The sequence below is a fragment of the Falco punctatus genome, assembly GCF_963210335.1.
Source record: "Falco punctatus genome assembly, chromosome: 1".
In the NCBI taxonomy this organism is placed as follows: Eukaryota; Metazoa; Chordata; class Aves; order Falconiformes; family Falconidae; genus Falco; species Falco punctatus.
Window position 1 is genome coordinate 4618222 of NC_137580.1, and position 16707 is coordinate 4634928.

The 16707-nt window shown below is 42.4% G+C and overlaps 1 protein-coding gene across 2 annotated transcripts in view; it reads left to right on the forward strand.

The window, feature by feature from the left end:
- Nucleotides 1-76: 76 nt before the first annotated feature.
- SNX25 (sorting nexin 25) overlaps nt 77-16707 on the forward strand; it is a 93709-nt gene continuing 77078 nt past the window's right edge. Inside the window, exons 1-2 of one of the 2 annotated variants that reach the window (XM_080373770.1) lie at nt 6139-6265; nt 11248-11332. In XM_080373770.1, the coding sequence (XP_080229896.1) occupies nt 11318-11332 (15 nt within the window). In that variant the 5' untranslated portion in view covers nt 6139-6265; nt 11248-11317. Of the gene's footprint in view, nt 6266-11247; nt 11333-16707 lie in introns of both variants that reach the window. The other variant, XM_080373769.1, reaches the window with a different exon arrangement.

Below are 16707 nucleotides of genomic sequence, written 5' to 3' on the forward strand. Positions count from 1 at the left end.
GCTGAGGTGATAGTCTCCAGGCTGAGGTGACGGTGCCTCAGACTGATCTGGTGGTGCTGCAGTTTTGAGGTGATGGGGCTGCGTGCTGAGGTGAAGGTCCCCAGACTGAGGTGACAGGGTCATATGCTGAGGCGATAGTGCCCCAGGCTGAGGTGATGGGGCTCCGTGATGAGGTGACAGGGCCACGTGCTGAGGTGATGGTGCCTCAGGTTGAGGTAATAGTGCCCCAGCCTGAGGTGCTGGCACTCCATTTTGAGGTGGTGGCATTGCAGAAGGAGATAACAGTGCCCAAGGCTGAGGCAATGAGGCCCCATGCTGAGACGATGGTCTTCCATGTTGGGGCAACAGTGCCCCCCAGACTGAGGTGATGGTGCTCCAGATTGAGATGATGGTGCCCCAGGTTGGGATGACGGCGCTCGTGGTTGATGTGCTGGCAGCCCATATGGAGGGGATGGTGCCCTGTGTTAAGGCAACATGACCCCATGCTGAGGCGATGGCCCCCACATTACAGTGGCAGGGCTGCGGCACCGAGTGACATATCCTGAGGAAAGGCAGGGGGAAACTGATCTGTAGAGCTTCTAGGGACATCTGACCCAAATCTTTGCTTTGGATCAGGACCTTTCCTGGAGTGAACCTGATCTCACCATCCTTGAATCTCAGTATAATTATCGAAGAAACATGGATGAAGCCTTCAGGCAGAGTTCCATTCCTTCTAGAAGCACTGACTAGGTAAGTGGTGACTACCTACTAGCGATCTGCCATTGGGAAGTGGTTGTGTCCTGTGTAAAGGTGGGAAAGGTTCCACCTCTTTTGAAAGGGTCAGTTGCAATATCAGACCTTGGCATTCCTTTAATAACAGTAATGTTACTTTGTAACGAAGTAGGAAAGAATTATATGAAAACAAAGACTTCCAGATTACTGATCCACACATTCAAAACTAAAAATTTAACTTTACTTTGGCCCCGTTGTCCATCATGAAAAAGATTTAATGACATAATCACATATTTTCTGAGCATACTGAATTTTGAGTTGATTTGGGCTGTAGAGCTAAGACAACTGTCGTGTATAGCCCTATTTCACTTGGCACATGAACATACACCAACACAGAAGCACATACATATGTGAATATACATACATATAATCAATATATGTAGTAAATGTGCCAGAATGCTAAAAGTAAAGAAAGAAAATCTCTTAAGACAACTGAATGTCCCTACATTAACCAGAGTCTAGCCCCACTTGTGGTACACAGTGTTTAATGGAGGTTCTGCAAGTAATATAGACTAACTTTTCATACTTAGTATGTGTTTCATTGTTATTTTTCTGGAACCCTACTGAACTCACTGTTGAAATGTTGAATAATCACAATTGCAGCTGAAATCAATGGAAGCTGTATTTGGAAAACATCAAGTGCTACAAAATGCTGAGCCCTTGCTGACCTCACAATGTGAGGTCTTAGGTACCTTATCTTATACAGTACCCAAGTGGGTGCATTTGTCCTTTTTACCTGCATGTTCAGGTTCCTATCTGCAAACAGGCAAAATACAATACCGTTGTCTCAAAAGGTGTAGTGAAAAACAAATAGTTAATGTTAGTGTAACTTACATATTTTGTGGAAATGTGGGCAACAAAAATCAATAGTTATCTTCTGTGAGCAGTTCAGCTGATTTTCAGTAAAGGAGGAATGGGCCTAATGGAAAGACAGTGAGTGTATGATCCTGTAAAGGCTATATCATAATGTCTTTACAAATTCTTGTAAGGAATAAAACATGTCTAAGTAGAAGTTTTGCAGTTGTTACATATAAACATTGATGTAAAGTTTTATCGGACAAATTGTGTCTGCTTTTATAGAGGCAGATTGTTTATAAGGTTTCCACTGAAATGTGTCTGCATTTTAAGTTTTCAATCAAGTCCAAAGCATCTATCGTTGCAGGGAATGTTTTAAAAGGCAACAAAGGTTGACAATTTTGAGCCCCTTCATTCTTCAAGCCTTTGAGAAATAATCACAATCATTTTCTTGATTGTCTTGAAAGGTGTCAAATAAGATTCAAGGTACTGAGAAATATGACAATCCCCTTTTCTCTTGCTCAATTAGCTAGGGTTAATGAAATCAACAGCATCAACCCATTAAAATTGTTTTCTCTCTCTCCTATGATTGTTTCTAACAGTGTTAGTTATCACTCTTCCATACCAAGTTTAAGACTTCACAAGTACTTCTGGGTTTTGTGCCCGAGAGGCTTTTAAGAATTTCTGTAAACTCTTGACGTGACTGTAACTACAATGCAGCACCACAGCAGTTATGAAAAAGCATGTAATTACTTCAGAGTTGTAACTATGCTAAAAATATAAACTATGTACTTTACACACCTTTATTTTTGCCTATAATAAATTTCTATTTTAATTTGCTAACCTTTATAACAATATGATCTGAGCCAGAAGGGCTCACAAAACGAAGTAAATGTGAAAAAGCCATTAGGAAAGCGTTCATTTTAAGCTTGTCTAGACATTTTCAAGGTGCAAATTTATTGAAGTTTAAAGTTTGCAGTACTGTGAAGGTGCAAGTTGCAAGACAGTCACTAAAAGATGCAGAAATATGTTCAGACCAGTGGGGCTTTGTCTGGGCTATGTTATAAACAGGTAAACTATACTCGTAGCTCAAAGGAAAAAAGTGAAGATGCTGACTCTTCTCTCAAATAAGACACAATTTCCATTTTAAAACAAGATTAAAATAGTCTTATCTTTGTAGGAAAGGTATTTGCTGTAATGCTTGAATAAGGTAGAAATTGAATTTCTTATCTCATAAACTGGTTCCATGGCTGAGTAAGTAGTTACAGAAAGAGAATAAAATAACCCCATGGACAGAAAATTGACCTCTGAAGCCCTTTTGTCTTGTACAGGAGGGTACTCTTTGAAGTACAAAAAGGGAAGTTCAGATAACACTGAAGGAAACTTGAAAATTGCCATTGACTTCAGCGGAGCTAGGATATCCTCTAATGTATTAGGAATTGTCCCTCAGGTTGAAAAGTCATAGAATATTACTAAAAACTGAAAGAAAAACAATAGACTTTTGCTCTAACTCTATGGATACACACTTCAGTTGATTTAGACATATCTAATTCATGTATGCTTGGTAAATCATAGCCAAAATTGGTGAGATTACTCATTCAGACAAGAACAGGTTTTGTGCATTAAGTGCTGCAGGACTAAACCATTATTGCAGGTAGGTTTATTTTTTCCTCTTCCTCTTCACTTCTGAGAATTAATACTTTAATAAGAAAATAATTTCTGTTGACACAGGACTAACAACATTACGTGGTCTGCTTCAGGTTAATTTAAAAATTCAATTCCCTTAAGTAGTTTTGACAGAGGCCCAGGCAGTTTCCTGAACGCATTTGCAGTAGGAGGCATCTACACACTCTGTCTGGTTTCTTGTGTGGATCTTTATTAAGATCCCAGAATAGATCTTGAACTCAGTCCAAAGCCCTGTATTTTCTGAAATCTTTGAGGAATAAAGTGTGTGCTGGGAGTTGGATCTTTGCTTTTTCTCTTCTACCTGATGAGAATAAAATAGCTTTATAGGAAACCTTCTGGCATGTTGGGTCTTATCCAAAAGCTTTCAGACTCTGCAAGAATCTGTTGGTCTTAATGATCAGACATACTGAAAGCACCATGGTCCCCAAGCCCTTTGGTGAAGCGTTAGGATGTTTTGGCACATGGTAGTTCACATGGAAAGGGACTGTCATTGCAATAGTGTTTTCCATTATTATGATGTAATGATTTTCACCTTTAATCACATTAGAGACATTACTTAAATCAGTTTGGGACACTGTGAATGGTTTGAGCTAGCATTGAAAAGGTCTTTCTGCAATCTAATATCCACTAAATAGAATAAACTGTGTCATAAAATTATATTTAACTTACTGTAAGGACTTTGGATCAGATTAAGGAGCAGCGTCTCTTTTGGTCAGTGACTAACACAGGAGCTAAAATCACTTCAGGATCTTGAGAGGAAATCCATTGCTACATAAACCTCTAGTAGATAAAGGCATGTGTGTATGGAGACAGTTTCATACACGAGTCAGATCATACCATCAGGCACTGTGGGTTAGGTTAGAACTAGTTTAGAAAATACTGTTGTGGAGTAAAACTTTTGCTGGAACGTGGAATCCCGATTAGCTCTGTGCCTGTAGCGTGCACGTTTCTATCACAGTTTTTCACCAAGAGCTGACACCGAACCCCCTGTTACAGGGCAGTGTCAGGGCTGTCACTGAGCCTTTGGACACCTGTACTATTCATGCTCAATGCCTCGGCTCGCTTAGTATTACAGTGGCACAGGGAAGTTTGGTGTCTGGTTTTGAAATGGTGCTAGCTGCACTCATGAAGTTATGTGGAAATGTAAATATTCACAAGATCAGGGCCTTGATATTTGTACCTTTTTTTCACCAGGCTAATATAATTAATTTTCCAGAAGAAACTTTTTCACAGAATGTGAATAAATCAAAAGGGCTGTAACCTCAGCAACAATAGCTGTCGTTTCAAGATAAGACTGAGGGCTATTTTGCACATTAAGACCGCCAGAGCAGTGGCAATCTGAAAAGGGCTTCCCAGAAGTGTAAACATTTCTACAGTGCTTAACTTTCTTAATGGGGTATCTGCTTTTAAAATGAAGCCCATGAGTAAATGCTTGTAAATCCACTTTTGCGCAGTCTGGCTGCCTTACGGAAAGCATTGCCCTTTAGGCCTACTTTGAAGGGATCAAGGCCTCTCACTTTGGCTGTGGTTGGAAACTGCTACACACCTGCCAGTTCAGAGGAGCTGTAATCGCACCAAGCCTATGGTGAGGCGAACGTGCATCCCCAGCACAGCTGAAATACGGCAAGGCTTCTGCCACCCGAGGAATTTGTTCTCAGACTCTGCCACAAGCAGTTATAAAACATCAGACCGGCGGAGGGAGGGTAGCGATGGGAGAACTGGCAGGCTTTGTTTGGGGCGTTGGCTTTTGCACAATCGCTGTTGTATCGTTTCAATCACTGTTCCATCAAGTTTTTATTTCTGAAACACAGTTATTTAAGTTCTCCTCTGGCTGACCAAGGGGGTGTAGGCAGAGGGGTGTGTACAACGCTTACTCAGGAGGGGGCCTGGTCTTCAGTGATGCCCCAGGTCAAGGCACTGTCCTGAGCTCAGGGCCTCGGTGCTACATCCTGGGTCCCGCTGGGCCGAGCCGCGGCCTCCAGCCTGCAGCCCCCCAGCTCTGCCAGGCTGCCCGTGGCAGAGGGGTGCCCGGTGCTTTCCGCGGGGCCCAGCTCCACACCGCTGCCGGCGGGAGCCCCCGTGGGGAAGCACCTTCGCCTCCTCGCTGCGCCCGGGCGCGGACGGCGCAGCGCCGCGGGCCATACCGCGGCGCAGGGAAGCCAGGCCACGCCGTGGGGCGGAGCGGGGCGGGGCGGCCCAGCTGGCCCACAGGTCCCCGGCTCTCCCGCCTGCCAGGCGCCGCCCGCGCCTCCTCCCCTTCCCGCTGCCGGACACCGAGTGGCGCGGCGGGGCCTCCGCGACGCTCAGCGCCCGCCGCCCACCGGCGGACAGGGCTGCCGCCTCAGCGGCCGCCAGGAGGCGGCTGGGCCGCCGCGCACCCGCCTGCCGCCGGGCATGAGCTCCGGCTCCCCCGGCGGCCGCAGCGGTGCTAGTGGCGGCGGGAGGCGGAGGAGGCGGCGGAGGAGGCGGAGGAGGAGGAGAGGGGGGAGCCCAGGAGCGGCGACCTTCGCAGGGGGCTGCCGCGGCGGGAGATGCTCTTGCTCCCAGCGGCACCAGGAGCAGCATGTTCCCCGGTGCTGACAGCGCTAGCAGTACGGCCGGGCAGCCCGAGGCAGCGGGCGCCGCCGCCCCTGGCCCGCTGGGCTCGCACGGCCCCGGCGGCGAGGCCGGCCGCCGCAGCGCCCCGGCGGCCGCCGCTGTGGCCGGCGACGGCGAAGAGGAGGCGGCAGAAGACGAGGAGGACGAGGACCCCGGCTCATCCCGCTTCGTGCTGGCGGCGGGGCTGGGGCTGCTGGCCGTGTCCGTCGTCCACCTGGGGCAGGAGCGGGCCGAGGCGGGGGGCGGCGGGCCGCCGTGCCTGGCCCTGCTGCTGCTCCGCATCGCCCTCTACGCGGGCTGCGCTGCCGCCGCCGCCGCGCTGGGCACCCTGATCGCCCTGATGTGTGGCGGCCGCCGCCGCCGCCTGCCGCCTCCGGACTTCGCCGCCGCAGCTCCGGTCCTGCGTGTGGCGGGGGTAAGTGGCCGGGAGCAGGAGGGGAGTACAGCCGGGCGGGCGGCTTCCGCGACGCGGCCTCCCCTTCCCGGCAGCGGGAGAGCGGGGAGGAGGGGGACGGAGGTGGCGCGGCCCTCGCTCCCGCCGGGCCGCCCAAACCCGGTGTCCCGTTGTCCCCCCCGGTGCCGAAGGAGTCTGTCCGCTCCCTGCCGCTCGACGGGGCTTTAAATGGGAAAAGTTGTGCTGGAGGTTGGCAGGCGTACAGGAAAAATCAAGACTGCTCTGAGAGAGACCTTCGGATTGCGGAGGGCTCCTGCGACAGTTTGTTGGCATCCTTTTCTCTCCTTCAGTTGAGATGTCATTAGTAAAAGAGAGGTGTGCTCAGAGAGCCAGCATAGTGCTGCATGAATGCATGCTCTGAAGTTGGACAGCTTCAGATGGTGTTTTCATAATGCCTTAAGGGAGTGCCAGTGTGTTCTGAAACTGCTGCAGACTTCTGTGTAAAACACAAATTTGTTTCCTGTACATTCTCTAAAATGTACTAATTTGTGCTTGTGAGCTCTTTGTAGCTCGCTGCTTAGTATTTTTTGGTTTCTTCTGAATGGGCCTGGTAGTATAAGGTATTTGGAGACTGACTACAGGTGCTGGTCAAAATAACTTTCCTCCCATCCATGCACCTGCCCCCCATTGAGTCATCTGGTGCTCCGGAGCTGAGCCTAGACAGGCCTGAAAAACTGCTGCTGGAAATGAGGATCTGCCTTGCGCTGCCAGCTTGCAGGGATGTGGCATTTGACATCGCAGCTGGTGACGGCAGTCGAGTGCCCTTGGCCTCTCACTGATGAGTTGAAGACCTTGGTGGGGTGTGTTAGTGTGTGAAGTGCTGCAGTAGTAGACAGCACCACCTCAGTGCTATTTCACTTCAGTAGTGTCAGGCAGGATACCTGAGAGCAGTCTACAAAGACAAAGAAGCATAATTGTGCCACCTTGGCATACAGCCTAGCTGTTCTGGTGACCCAGTTCATTAAGTTTAGTACATGTACTCTTCCTGTTAGCAGCAAGTAAATAATGCTGTCATTTCAGTGTTTCTGGGCTGCAGTCAATGCAGCTGAATTTGCAGAAAGCAGAGGGTGCTGGCAGGGCAGAGAACCTGTTAGAAATCACTTGCTGGCATAGTTGGTTGTCTTTCCTTCTTGCCAATCAAATCAGCTAACAACCTGCAGTAGTAGTTCATTGTTCTTTGACCAAGGGAGGGAAAGAGCCAGTGTTTGTGAGCAATATGTTTTTCCAGGCCTGCATTTAATGAAAACTGGCAGGACATTATTGTCAGTAGAAGGGATCATTTGGCTGGAGGTTGGTGACTTCAATGAATAATACAACTTGTAAAGGTGCATTCAGGCTCTATTTGTGGTGGTTGGGTGTGTATGGTACTCATTTTGTCTTCTCAGTAGACTTTAAATCCTCTTTGCTTTGAAGACTCGACATACTCATTTTTTTGAAGGGAGCAAAGAATAGTGCGTATGAGTTTTAGAAATGGGGAAGTGCGAAGACGTAGCACACGAAAGTCAGCAACTGATAAGCAGAAGGTACCTATTCTGTGTGTAGTGTAGGAAGTGGGTACAGCTAGGGATTGTTCAGCTGTTTTTTTGTCATAGGAATGCTGGGAAACAAATGTGTGTTAAGCACCTGAGTAGTAAAAGACTATATGCTTTTGTATTTCACCATTCAACTACTTTGCACCAAATAGGAAAAAAAAAAAAAAAAGAAGAAAAAAAAGAAGAAAAATGCATCGGTAATAAATTCCTGTTGCCTTCAGATTTGCAAGATTAAATATTGCAGTGATAATGCCATAGCTCCAGTGACATTGATGTGCTGATATACTTAGCTGAACACCTGGATGTGTGTTAATATACTTTTAGGAGAATATATGGTCTACCTAGTACAAAAAAATCTTTATATAAACTTAACTGAAATCTCTCTCCCTGCTACTGCAATGAGGAGCAACTTTCATATTTGTGAAACAGCCAAACGATGGAAATCCTTTTAATTTGGGAAGCCAAGAATTGAAGAAAAAAAAATAATGTATTGCTTGCTTTCTCTCTCCCTTTGTGAAAAACATAATACAGGTTCCACTTCTGTTCAGTGGTTTTAGAACTGTCCAGAAGCAAACACAGTCACTTCAGTATACTGTACCGTATGCACTTTCTTTTTGTGGTATGTTACTGCCTGTTATTCAACATGTTCTATTGTGTCCATCCATTGGATTCATATGCGTAAACAGTGCATACCTGCTCTTGCTTTTTGTAGTCTAGTATGTGGTATTTGTATTTATTGTAGTTCTATGGTATGTGTTCATTGTTTCAGAAGGTAATTGAAATCTGGTATTTAAAAGCCGCTACTAAAGCAGCAGTACCTGCTGCTGCAACCCCTTTCCAGGATTCTTTCTTTACCCTTTCCCTGATTCAGTTAAAATTTTTCTTTACTTCTGCTTTTCACTGTTCTTAAAATTTAACCTGGCTGTATGAAAGAGACTGTCAAAAAAGGGTAAAATACCTCGCTCCTTTCTATTTAGAAGCTGTAATTCCAGGCAACTTACGGGGGTTTCTCATGCCTTTAATTTAGTTTTGTTGTTTTCTTTCTCATACAAAATGGCTTTGGGGCTGCAACGCTCATTGGCATACTTTTTCTGAACAGAATTTTGTATATGGTAAGTAGATTACCTAACTGGTTCTTCAGCGACATGTAGGTGAAGAAAATAATAGTGCCTATATAGTCCACGTATGGAAGTGTTGGCCATTCACTAAAATGTTTTTTGCCAAGTTTCATCCATACATTTATTTTTGAAAAATTTTGTACTGTTTTTGAGAAATTGGTAATCTTCTTATTGTGCATACTTTTATGTTTATACTGATTTATTATCACTCAGTCATTACTCTTCCATTTTTCATAGAGCCTTATGATCCCGTTGTCTCTTCTGGAAGCCAGTAGAAGGATGACTGTAAAGCTAGAATTTCTTCAGCCTTGTTGCATCTTTTCTTCAAGAATAGGGAAGAACCCTCTGTTGGCCTAATGATTTAAAATATTTTTTTTTGTTTTGTTAGGAGAAAGTCTAATGGCTGGCATCTTGCTCTGCATGTGTCGTATGTACATAAACTCAAGGCAGATAGGTTCATTTTTTGTTCTCTTGAGTGAGTTTCACGTTGGGGTTAACAAATGAAATACTAAGTGTTCGGTAATAAATATTTACTCTAGTGGCAGTCAAGCTCAGCTCTTGGAAGGTGAGTGGGAGTACTCTTTCAACTTCAGAGGGATTCGGATTGAGTTCTTTATGCTGTGCTGAAAAAAGAGCTTTATGTAAATTCTCAGCTCTGCAAGCACTTACTATGTGAGTTTAGTGCTGTTGATTTTCATGGACCTGTTCGTGCAAGCGAGCAACTTGGGTGAGGAAGTGCTGTGTTACAGGTTCAGAAGAGTAAGGTGTGTGCCTTTTTTACTTGAACTTGCTACTAGAGAAGCCATCTTTCCAAATGTGAAGCTGTGCTTTGTCCTAAATACTGTTTGTGTAACCTCTTTGGGACTTGAAAGGTGAAGACTTTCTGCTAAAGTAAGGTACCTCAGCAAGAGCATCTGAAATTTGCTGAGAACTGCAAAACAAGGTGCACAGTTTATATCCTCGTGATGAGATGTGCTTCAACATAATCTTCCTGTATGTGAGAGCTGTGATCACAAGGTACATCTGGGTAGTCTTCTGGCTTCCACATAAAGCTTTGTGTTCTTTCATATTTTCCTTGGAAAGAGAAGGGAAGAGAGGTGTACAGGCAACTCATAATATTATATACTTATTAATTCAAGCACTTGCAGGCATTAATAATACTGGTAAATAGTTTCTATTGATACTAAAACAGTGGGAGTCAAACAACTTGAAATTATATATTGTTATTGGTCAGGTATTTTTAAGCACTTCTCAGGAGCTTTTTGAGGACAAGATTGTTTGTGGTGGTGAAGGACAGCAAAATGCAAGACAGTGAAAAGGCATGGTGACCCAATTGTACTTTCATGAAAATGCCTGTCTCAAAGGGGATTTTAACTTTTCAAGTATCAGTAGACTTGTTCATACCAAAGATAGCCCTGGTTAGAGCATGGATCACCTCTTTAAATTCAGGCTTGCTACCTACGCTGCTTTTAACTTGTGTGGTTGTAGGGGAGGTGGCTTTGACTCATCATGTTAACCAAATTAGTGGGAAGGGGAAGGAAAATGCTTTTTCCCACACTTCTAGCATGAGTTGCTTCGCTGCCCAAAAAACTGGTAGGACAGAGTTTTCTTTTCAGATTAATGTTTTGACTCTGGTTCAAAGCAAAAACTCTGAAAAATAGAGTTGGATTATCAAATTAATTTAAATAAGTCAAAACCCAAGGATTACTTTATTAGATTTAAGTGCTGCATTTTAAATTCAGATTAAATGAAGGCTACTGTGTGTAGAGAATGATCTACCTAGTCTGTCTTGCAGGACTAATAGAAAAGTAAGTAATAAACAAGTTTTAGTCTAGCAAAAATGGTACACTGGTTCTAACATCCTGGATTTAGTTTCTTATGATTAACTGTTGCCAGTGATTTGGAGTATCTCTTTAAAACTCAAATATTTGGTCACTTGTTCACTTCTGTTTAGTAGCTCTCCATTTTCAGAAATACTTTACCCTGACTTTCTGGCCCGAGGGAGACACATGCAACTGTGTTTTATGTTCCTAAAAGCTTGTTCCATCCTTGAACATGGACTTTCTGTGAATCTGGCATTAATGCAGGGGCATGGGTAAATCTTTTCTCATTGAATCAGGTGGTTGTTGAAATGTCTGAATCCTGGAAGATAGTACTAGTTTTTGCTTGAGCTGTAGGAGGATGAGTTGTGAGATTATTGGAACTGGTCCGAGTGATTCAAATAGGATGGCAGCTCAACCTAAGTTGAGTGTCTGTCGTGGTATGCAAGCTGAGTGCTCTGTTCCTTTTCAAGGAACATAAGGGAAGCAGAGAGAAAAGACGCACAGTTTCATTTTCCTTCACTGTTGGACTTCTGCCATCAGATGAAGCTTGTGAAGGTAAGCTTGCAGGAGCCCCAGCAGCTGTAGGAAGTGGAAGGTTTTGCCATCTGTGGGCATCATTTCAAGCATGATGCAAAGCAGTTCCTGAGGTAATGAGCAGTTCAGAGCAACTGTGAGGGAGAGGAGAAACTTCCTAACTCCTTTCAATATTGATCTTTACACCTTAGTAAGCCTTCAAAAGCATTTATGGGGTTTTTATCAACCTAAACCAAGTGTGCAGTACAGTCTGTCTCATTCTCTGGTCCATTAGGGATTATTGGGGGTTCTGATATTGCAGGATTTCTACTGTTACTTTTGCCAGTCATTAGTCTCTGCTTGCTGCTCTTCTGTCATGCTTGTTTTGGATCCTTTTGGGCTTGCAACCAAATACTCTGATCTACTGCCATTCTTCTAATTTATCGGTTGTTTCTGGGTTGAAAGGAGAGGATATGTTTGTTTGGTTTGTTTTTAACAGAACTGAGAGTCTGATGCTTTTATTCTTAGTGCTATCTCTTATATGGGTAGGTTAGCAATCCGCTTTTGATGATGCAGATGAGCTTACTACTAGGGAAGTAATGAAAAGGTATTGTAGCATTGCCTACCAATTTCAGGGATATTTTAAAACTTTAAGAGAATGTTGCATGAATTGCAAATGTTCACTTGCAGTTCAGTGGAGGCTGTTACATATATACATTTCTGCTACAGTTTATTTTTAGGGATCTGTGTAATAGCTGTTAATGCTAGGGATTTATAAGCTTTTTCAGAATTGAAGCTTTGTCAGGACTGTGCGAGTTGATTACCTGCAGGTATAACTTTGAAGTGATAACTTTATCCTCACAGGAGACTGATCTCAGGAAATGAACTGTTTTTCAGACTGTCTCTCACTTATTTGTCCCATAACTCCTTAGTGGTGGGTAGACTTAGTTTTCCCTGTATATTTTTATTCATCATGTATATTTAGAAATTTCTTGTCTTTGTCATGCAACCCTTTCTGTTTCCTTCCATTGTATCTTGTGTTGTTTTCAGCTCTGCATTGTATTGTGCTTGACATTTAATTTTCTTAACATTGTGTTAAATTAGGCTGCTTTTACCTTTGTAGAGACTATTTCTCACTTGAAAAGGGGTTTATGACTGAGAAATAGTTCATTTCTCCTGATAACCAAGCCACGCGAAGTCAGTAAGGTGGTGATCTCATTGGGATCTTTCTGTCCAGGTCTCTGGCAAGGGAGTACTGAAGGTGGAACCAAAATCTCTGTAATAAGGCCAAGAGTGAAAAGATTTTTGCATTCAAGATATGCCTTGGGATTGAAAATACTATACACATGTATTAGAAACAATCTGGAAATAAAATCTGATCAAGTTTCTTCTTTTTGCCTGGTGTTGGTTCCTTGTGCTCTGCAAAGGAGAGCAACAAAATTTACCCAAGGAAGAGGCAGTTGTATAGAATAGAATATCCTTTCCCAAGCTACCACCTTAACTAATTTTAAAAAAATAAATAGTAATATTGTGTAGTTATAAGGGGAGCAAGCTTGTGTTGTGTCCATGGTACAGATTGACTGATCATATAAACCTCCCATTTTTTCCCCTATTAAGTACACACAGTGAAAGAGGACAAGGTAATGTTAATAAAATCAATGATGACAATTGTGCATGTTTTGTGATGCTCTCTTAAAAAGAGAGAGCACCCTACCTTTGTACAGTGAAAAGCTGTGTGGGAGGGAAGGTACAGCAACAGACAACGCAGGAGTTTGTGATTGTCAAGCTGAGACTGCAGCTGAGGCGTGAGTCTGTGTGCAGGTTTTCTGTGGCTTGCCAGCAATTCAGTCTTCATAGCACATGGCTTTTTTGGCCTTGAAGTATAGGCCATGGGTTCTTGTTGTCTTGTTTTTAATAGAGGAGGAGAGCGGGGAGATGTTTAGTATACTGACTGGGGCTGTATATGTACACTGAGAATTTATGTAAGCCTTTATTTTGGTGGTCATACTAAACATCACAGCAGAGAAAAATGCTGTATTTCTTGCTGTGCAGAAATTTGAATGCTAACTTACCCATTATTTCTTAGCTGTACTGATAGGAATGAAGGTATTACCTGAGGAAAGTGTCACTTTCATATTCTTACCTGTCTAGTATTATATGAAATCTCAAGTGAAGGAAGTTCTGCCCTGATGGTAAGGTTGTTATGCTACTAGTTTTATCAGTTTTGAATATGGTACATTTAAGATAGAAGTTCCCAATATAAGAAAAACGCAGTTTGTGTTCCAGAAGCTATGTTAGTGGAAATAAGATATGCTGATATTTTAAAATAATTTTTGAGATAATGATACTTAACATAATAGGATTAATATGCTTTAAGTATGTTGATTTTTAAATTGGTAGTTATGGTATCCCTTAATATATGTAGATTAATACTTGATGTGACACGTTCATACTTGCTTTGCAATCTTAAATACCACTATAGGTATTAATTAAAAATATTAACTCTTGTGAACAGAAAATTTATTTTTGCATCATACATTGAAGAAATATTTACTACTATAAGAAATCATCTATCCAGATCAGTTAAAGGTGAATGTCTATCATCAAAGCGCAGTCTGATGTTAATATATGTTTTACAAAGAAAAGAAGAAAGTTAATAGGGCAGCAGTGGGTGGAGCAAGTAGCTTTGGGTAACTGGATAATTCCTGTATGCTGAATTAGATGCAGTCTTTGCCTTTTAGATCAGTGATTAAACTTAATGGCTCAAACGCCATGCCTATTTATATTGTAGGATCTGTCCTGAGCTCTGTTCTAGTTTTGTTGTAATTGAGTTAATGTAATAGAAATAATTGTGTTTTTTTTCTCTGCTTCTGGCTTTAATTCCATAGCAGAGTAAGTCTCTGTGTGGTGTACCTGTAGCATGTGCCTGGCTTTCTGCTGTTAAGTTTCAAAAATTGCATTTGACGATTCGGTGTTGTGAATGGGTCTCGATATTGGAAGGTAGTCCTGTGTTGTTCGTGCTTTGCCATTTATTTTGCATAGTTACGGAAACAACTTCTTAATTCTTTATTATTTAACATTCATAGTTTTCTTCATCATTCAGATTACTTAAATTGTTTAAATAAATAAATGACATTAACTTAGTTTTTGCATCTGTAGGTTCTTGAACCTAAGAAAAAAATTCAGGCTCAATGCCAGCCTTGAGGTTTTTTTTCTGGGCCTTTCAGACTGTTGTTTTCTGCATCTTAAATAATTCTCAGAAGTTTCAAACAATGAGTATTGTTTGGAAGTCTCCATGAAATACGTACGTCCTTTTTTTTCAGCCTATAAACAAAGTCAAAATTGGGGAAAACTTGAACTGTTCCAGGAAACAGGCTTCCCTGTTAGCAACCTCATTCTTTGCACGTGCTTTTGAAATGTGCTTCACCCCTACCCCTTCAAGTAATTTTGTCAAGCCTTATTTAAGTTTCAGTCTGATTTCTGCCTGCCTTCAACAACAAACTGTTACGGAGTGGAGCCCATTTTTTATTACTTCTATTTTTAAAAAAAATTTTGGTAGTGGATGTGATAGTGCAAGTCAGGACTAATGGGAATATAGCAAGTTTTATTCAGTATAAAAAAGCATCTAAGCCAGAGCTCTGACTGTTAAATCTATTTACGAACGTCTTTGGCTCAGTCAGGATTATGCCAACTGTTTCATGAAATGTAGCACCATTTTCCTTTAGATGAGTGATGTGAAAAAAAAAATAATGAAAACATTCAAGTCTAGGCTTTCTGACTGATCCTGTTCTCTGTATATGCCCTCCATCAGACTTGAGGCAGAGGTGGGAAGAAAATCTTCCAGATTCCAGCAGATTCCAGAAGTGAAATCTGCTGAAATCCTCTCAGCTGTTAGAGCTGAGTTTGGGCTGTGAATCTTCATAAATCTTTCTCTTATCACAGGTGCTGGTACACCTGTGTTACCGGGTTGTTACTGTTGGTTTTAAGGTGTTTGTTGCTGTATGTCAGCTGACTCAGGGGTACTTGCTTACTTAGTTAATTCATCATTATCGTTGTCACAGAAATGGAATTTTTTTGAAAGCAAATCTAAGCTACCAGGACTTGATTCTGCTAAGTGCAGGTTGATAAGACTGAGAGGAAAAGGAATTTGATCAGCTGTTTAAGAGAAGGCAACTTAAGATCTGATCCATTATCAGTCACTAAATTCAATTAACAGTTCTCTGAAGGATCATCAAGAATCACAGAAGACTTTGAGTTGGAAGAAATGTCTGGAGGGCATCTAGTCCATCCTCCTGCTCAGAGTGAGTCCATCTAAGATTGCTCAGGGCTTTCTCCTGTCGATTTCTGAATATCTCCAAGGATAGAATTATAGAATCATTTAGGTAGGAAAAGACCTTTGAGGTCATCAAGTCCAACCATTAACCCAGGACTACCAAGTTCATCACTAAACCTAAGTACCGCATCTATTCGTTTTTTAAACACCTCCAGGGATGATGATTCCACGACCTCCCTGGGCAGCCTGGTCCAATGTTCGACCACCCTTTCAGTGAAGAAATTTTTTCTAATATCCAACCTAAACCTCCCTTGGTACAACTCAAGAAGTGACAGGACAAGAAGAAACTGCCTCGCATGGGAGAACAGACTGACACACACCTGCCTACACCCTCCTTTCTGGTACAGCGCCCCCGTTCTGGTATTTGATCAGCCTCAAAATAGTTTTGACTTGTAATTGATGGGAATTTCCAGTATTGCAACCTTGCATATTGTCCTGTGCATCTGCAAGAAGAGTCTGGCTCCCTCTTTGTACCCTTTCATTCAGTAGTTGGAGACAGCAATAAGGTCTCCCTGAACTGTTTTTTCTTAAGCCTGAGCTAACCCGACCAATGTAATTCTATTGCATTTAAACATTTCTGTTTATGCAAATATTAGATTTTCCATCTACCCTTGAAAACTTGTTTTTAAACAAAGTTGAAACCTTGTTTTTAAACAAGGTTTGTTTCTTGTTCTGCTTTTCCTCCAGACCATGTGGTGTATGCAATATCTGTGAGTGTGGAAAATTTCTCGGAAAATCTGATATCCCACGTATCTTCCTTTGCCCTGCAGTAATTACTTTTGTGCAGCAGCAGAATCATCATTGCTGGTGGTGGTATTCACTTACCTTTTAAATTATTTGTGATCATTTGTCTTACTACTTCCCGCTAAACACTGATGTTACTTTTTGGTTTTGTTTTTGGTTTTGTTTTTTTTTTAATGAAAAGCCAATGCCTTTTAGAAGGCAAACATACCAATCATAGAGGGCACTGTCAATGAAATACATTTTTGCAAGCTGAAATGTGAGTTTGTCTTGGTATTTAAGAGGCAGCATTTCCCTGAGGCAGTAATTGTCTTGCTCTTAACATGAGTTTTCAAGGTGGAAA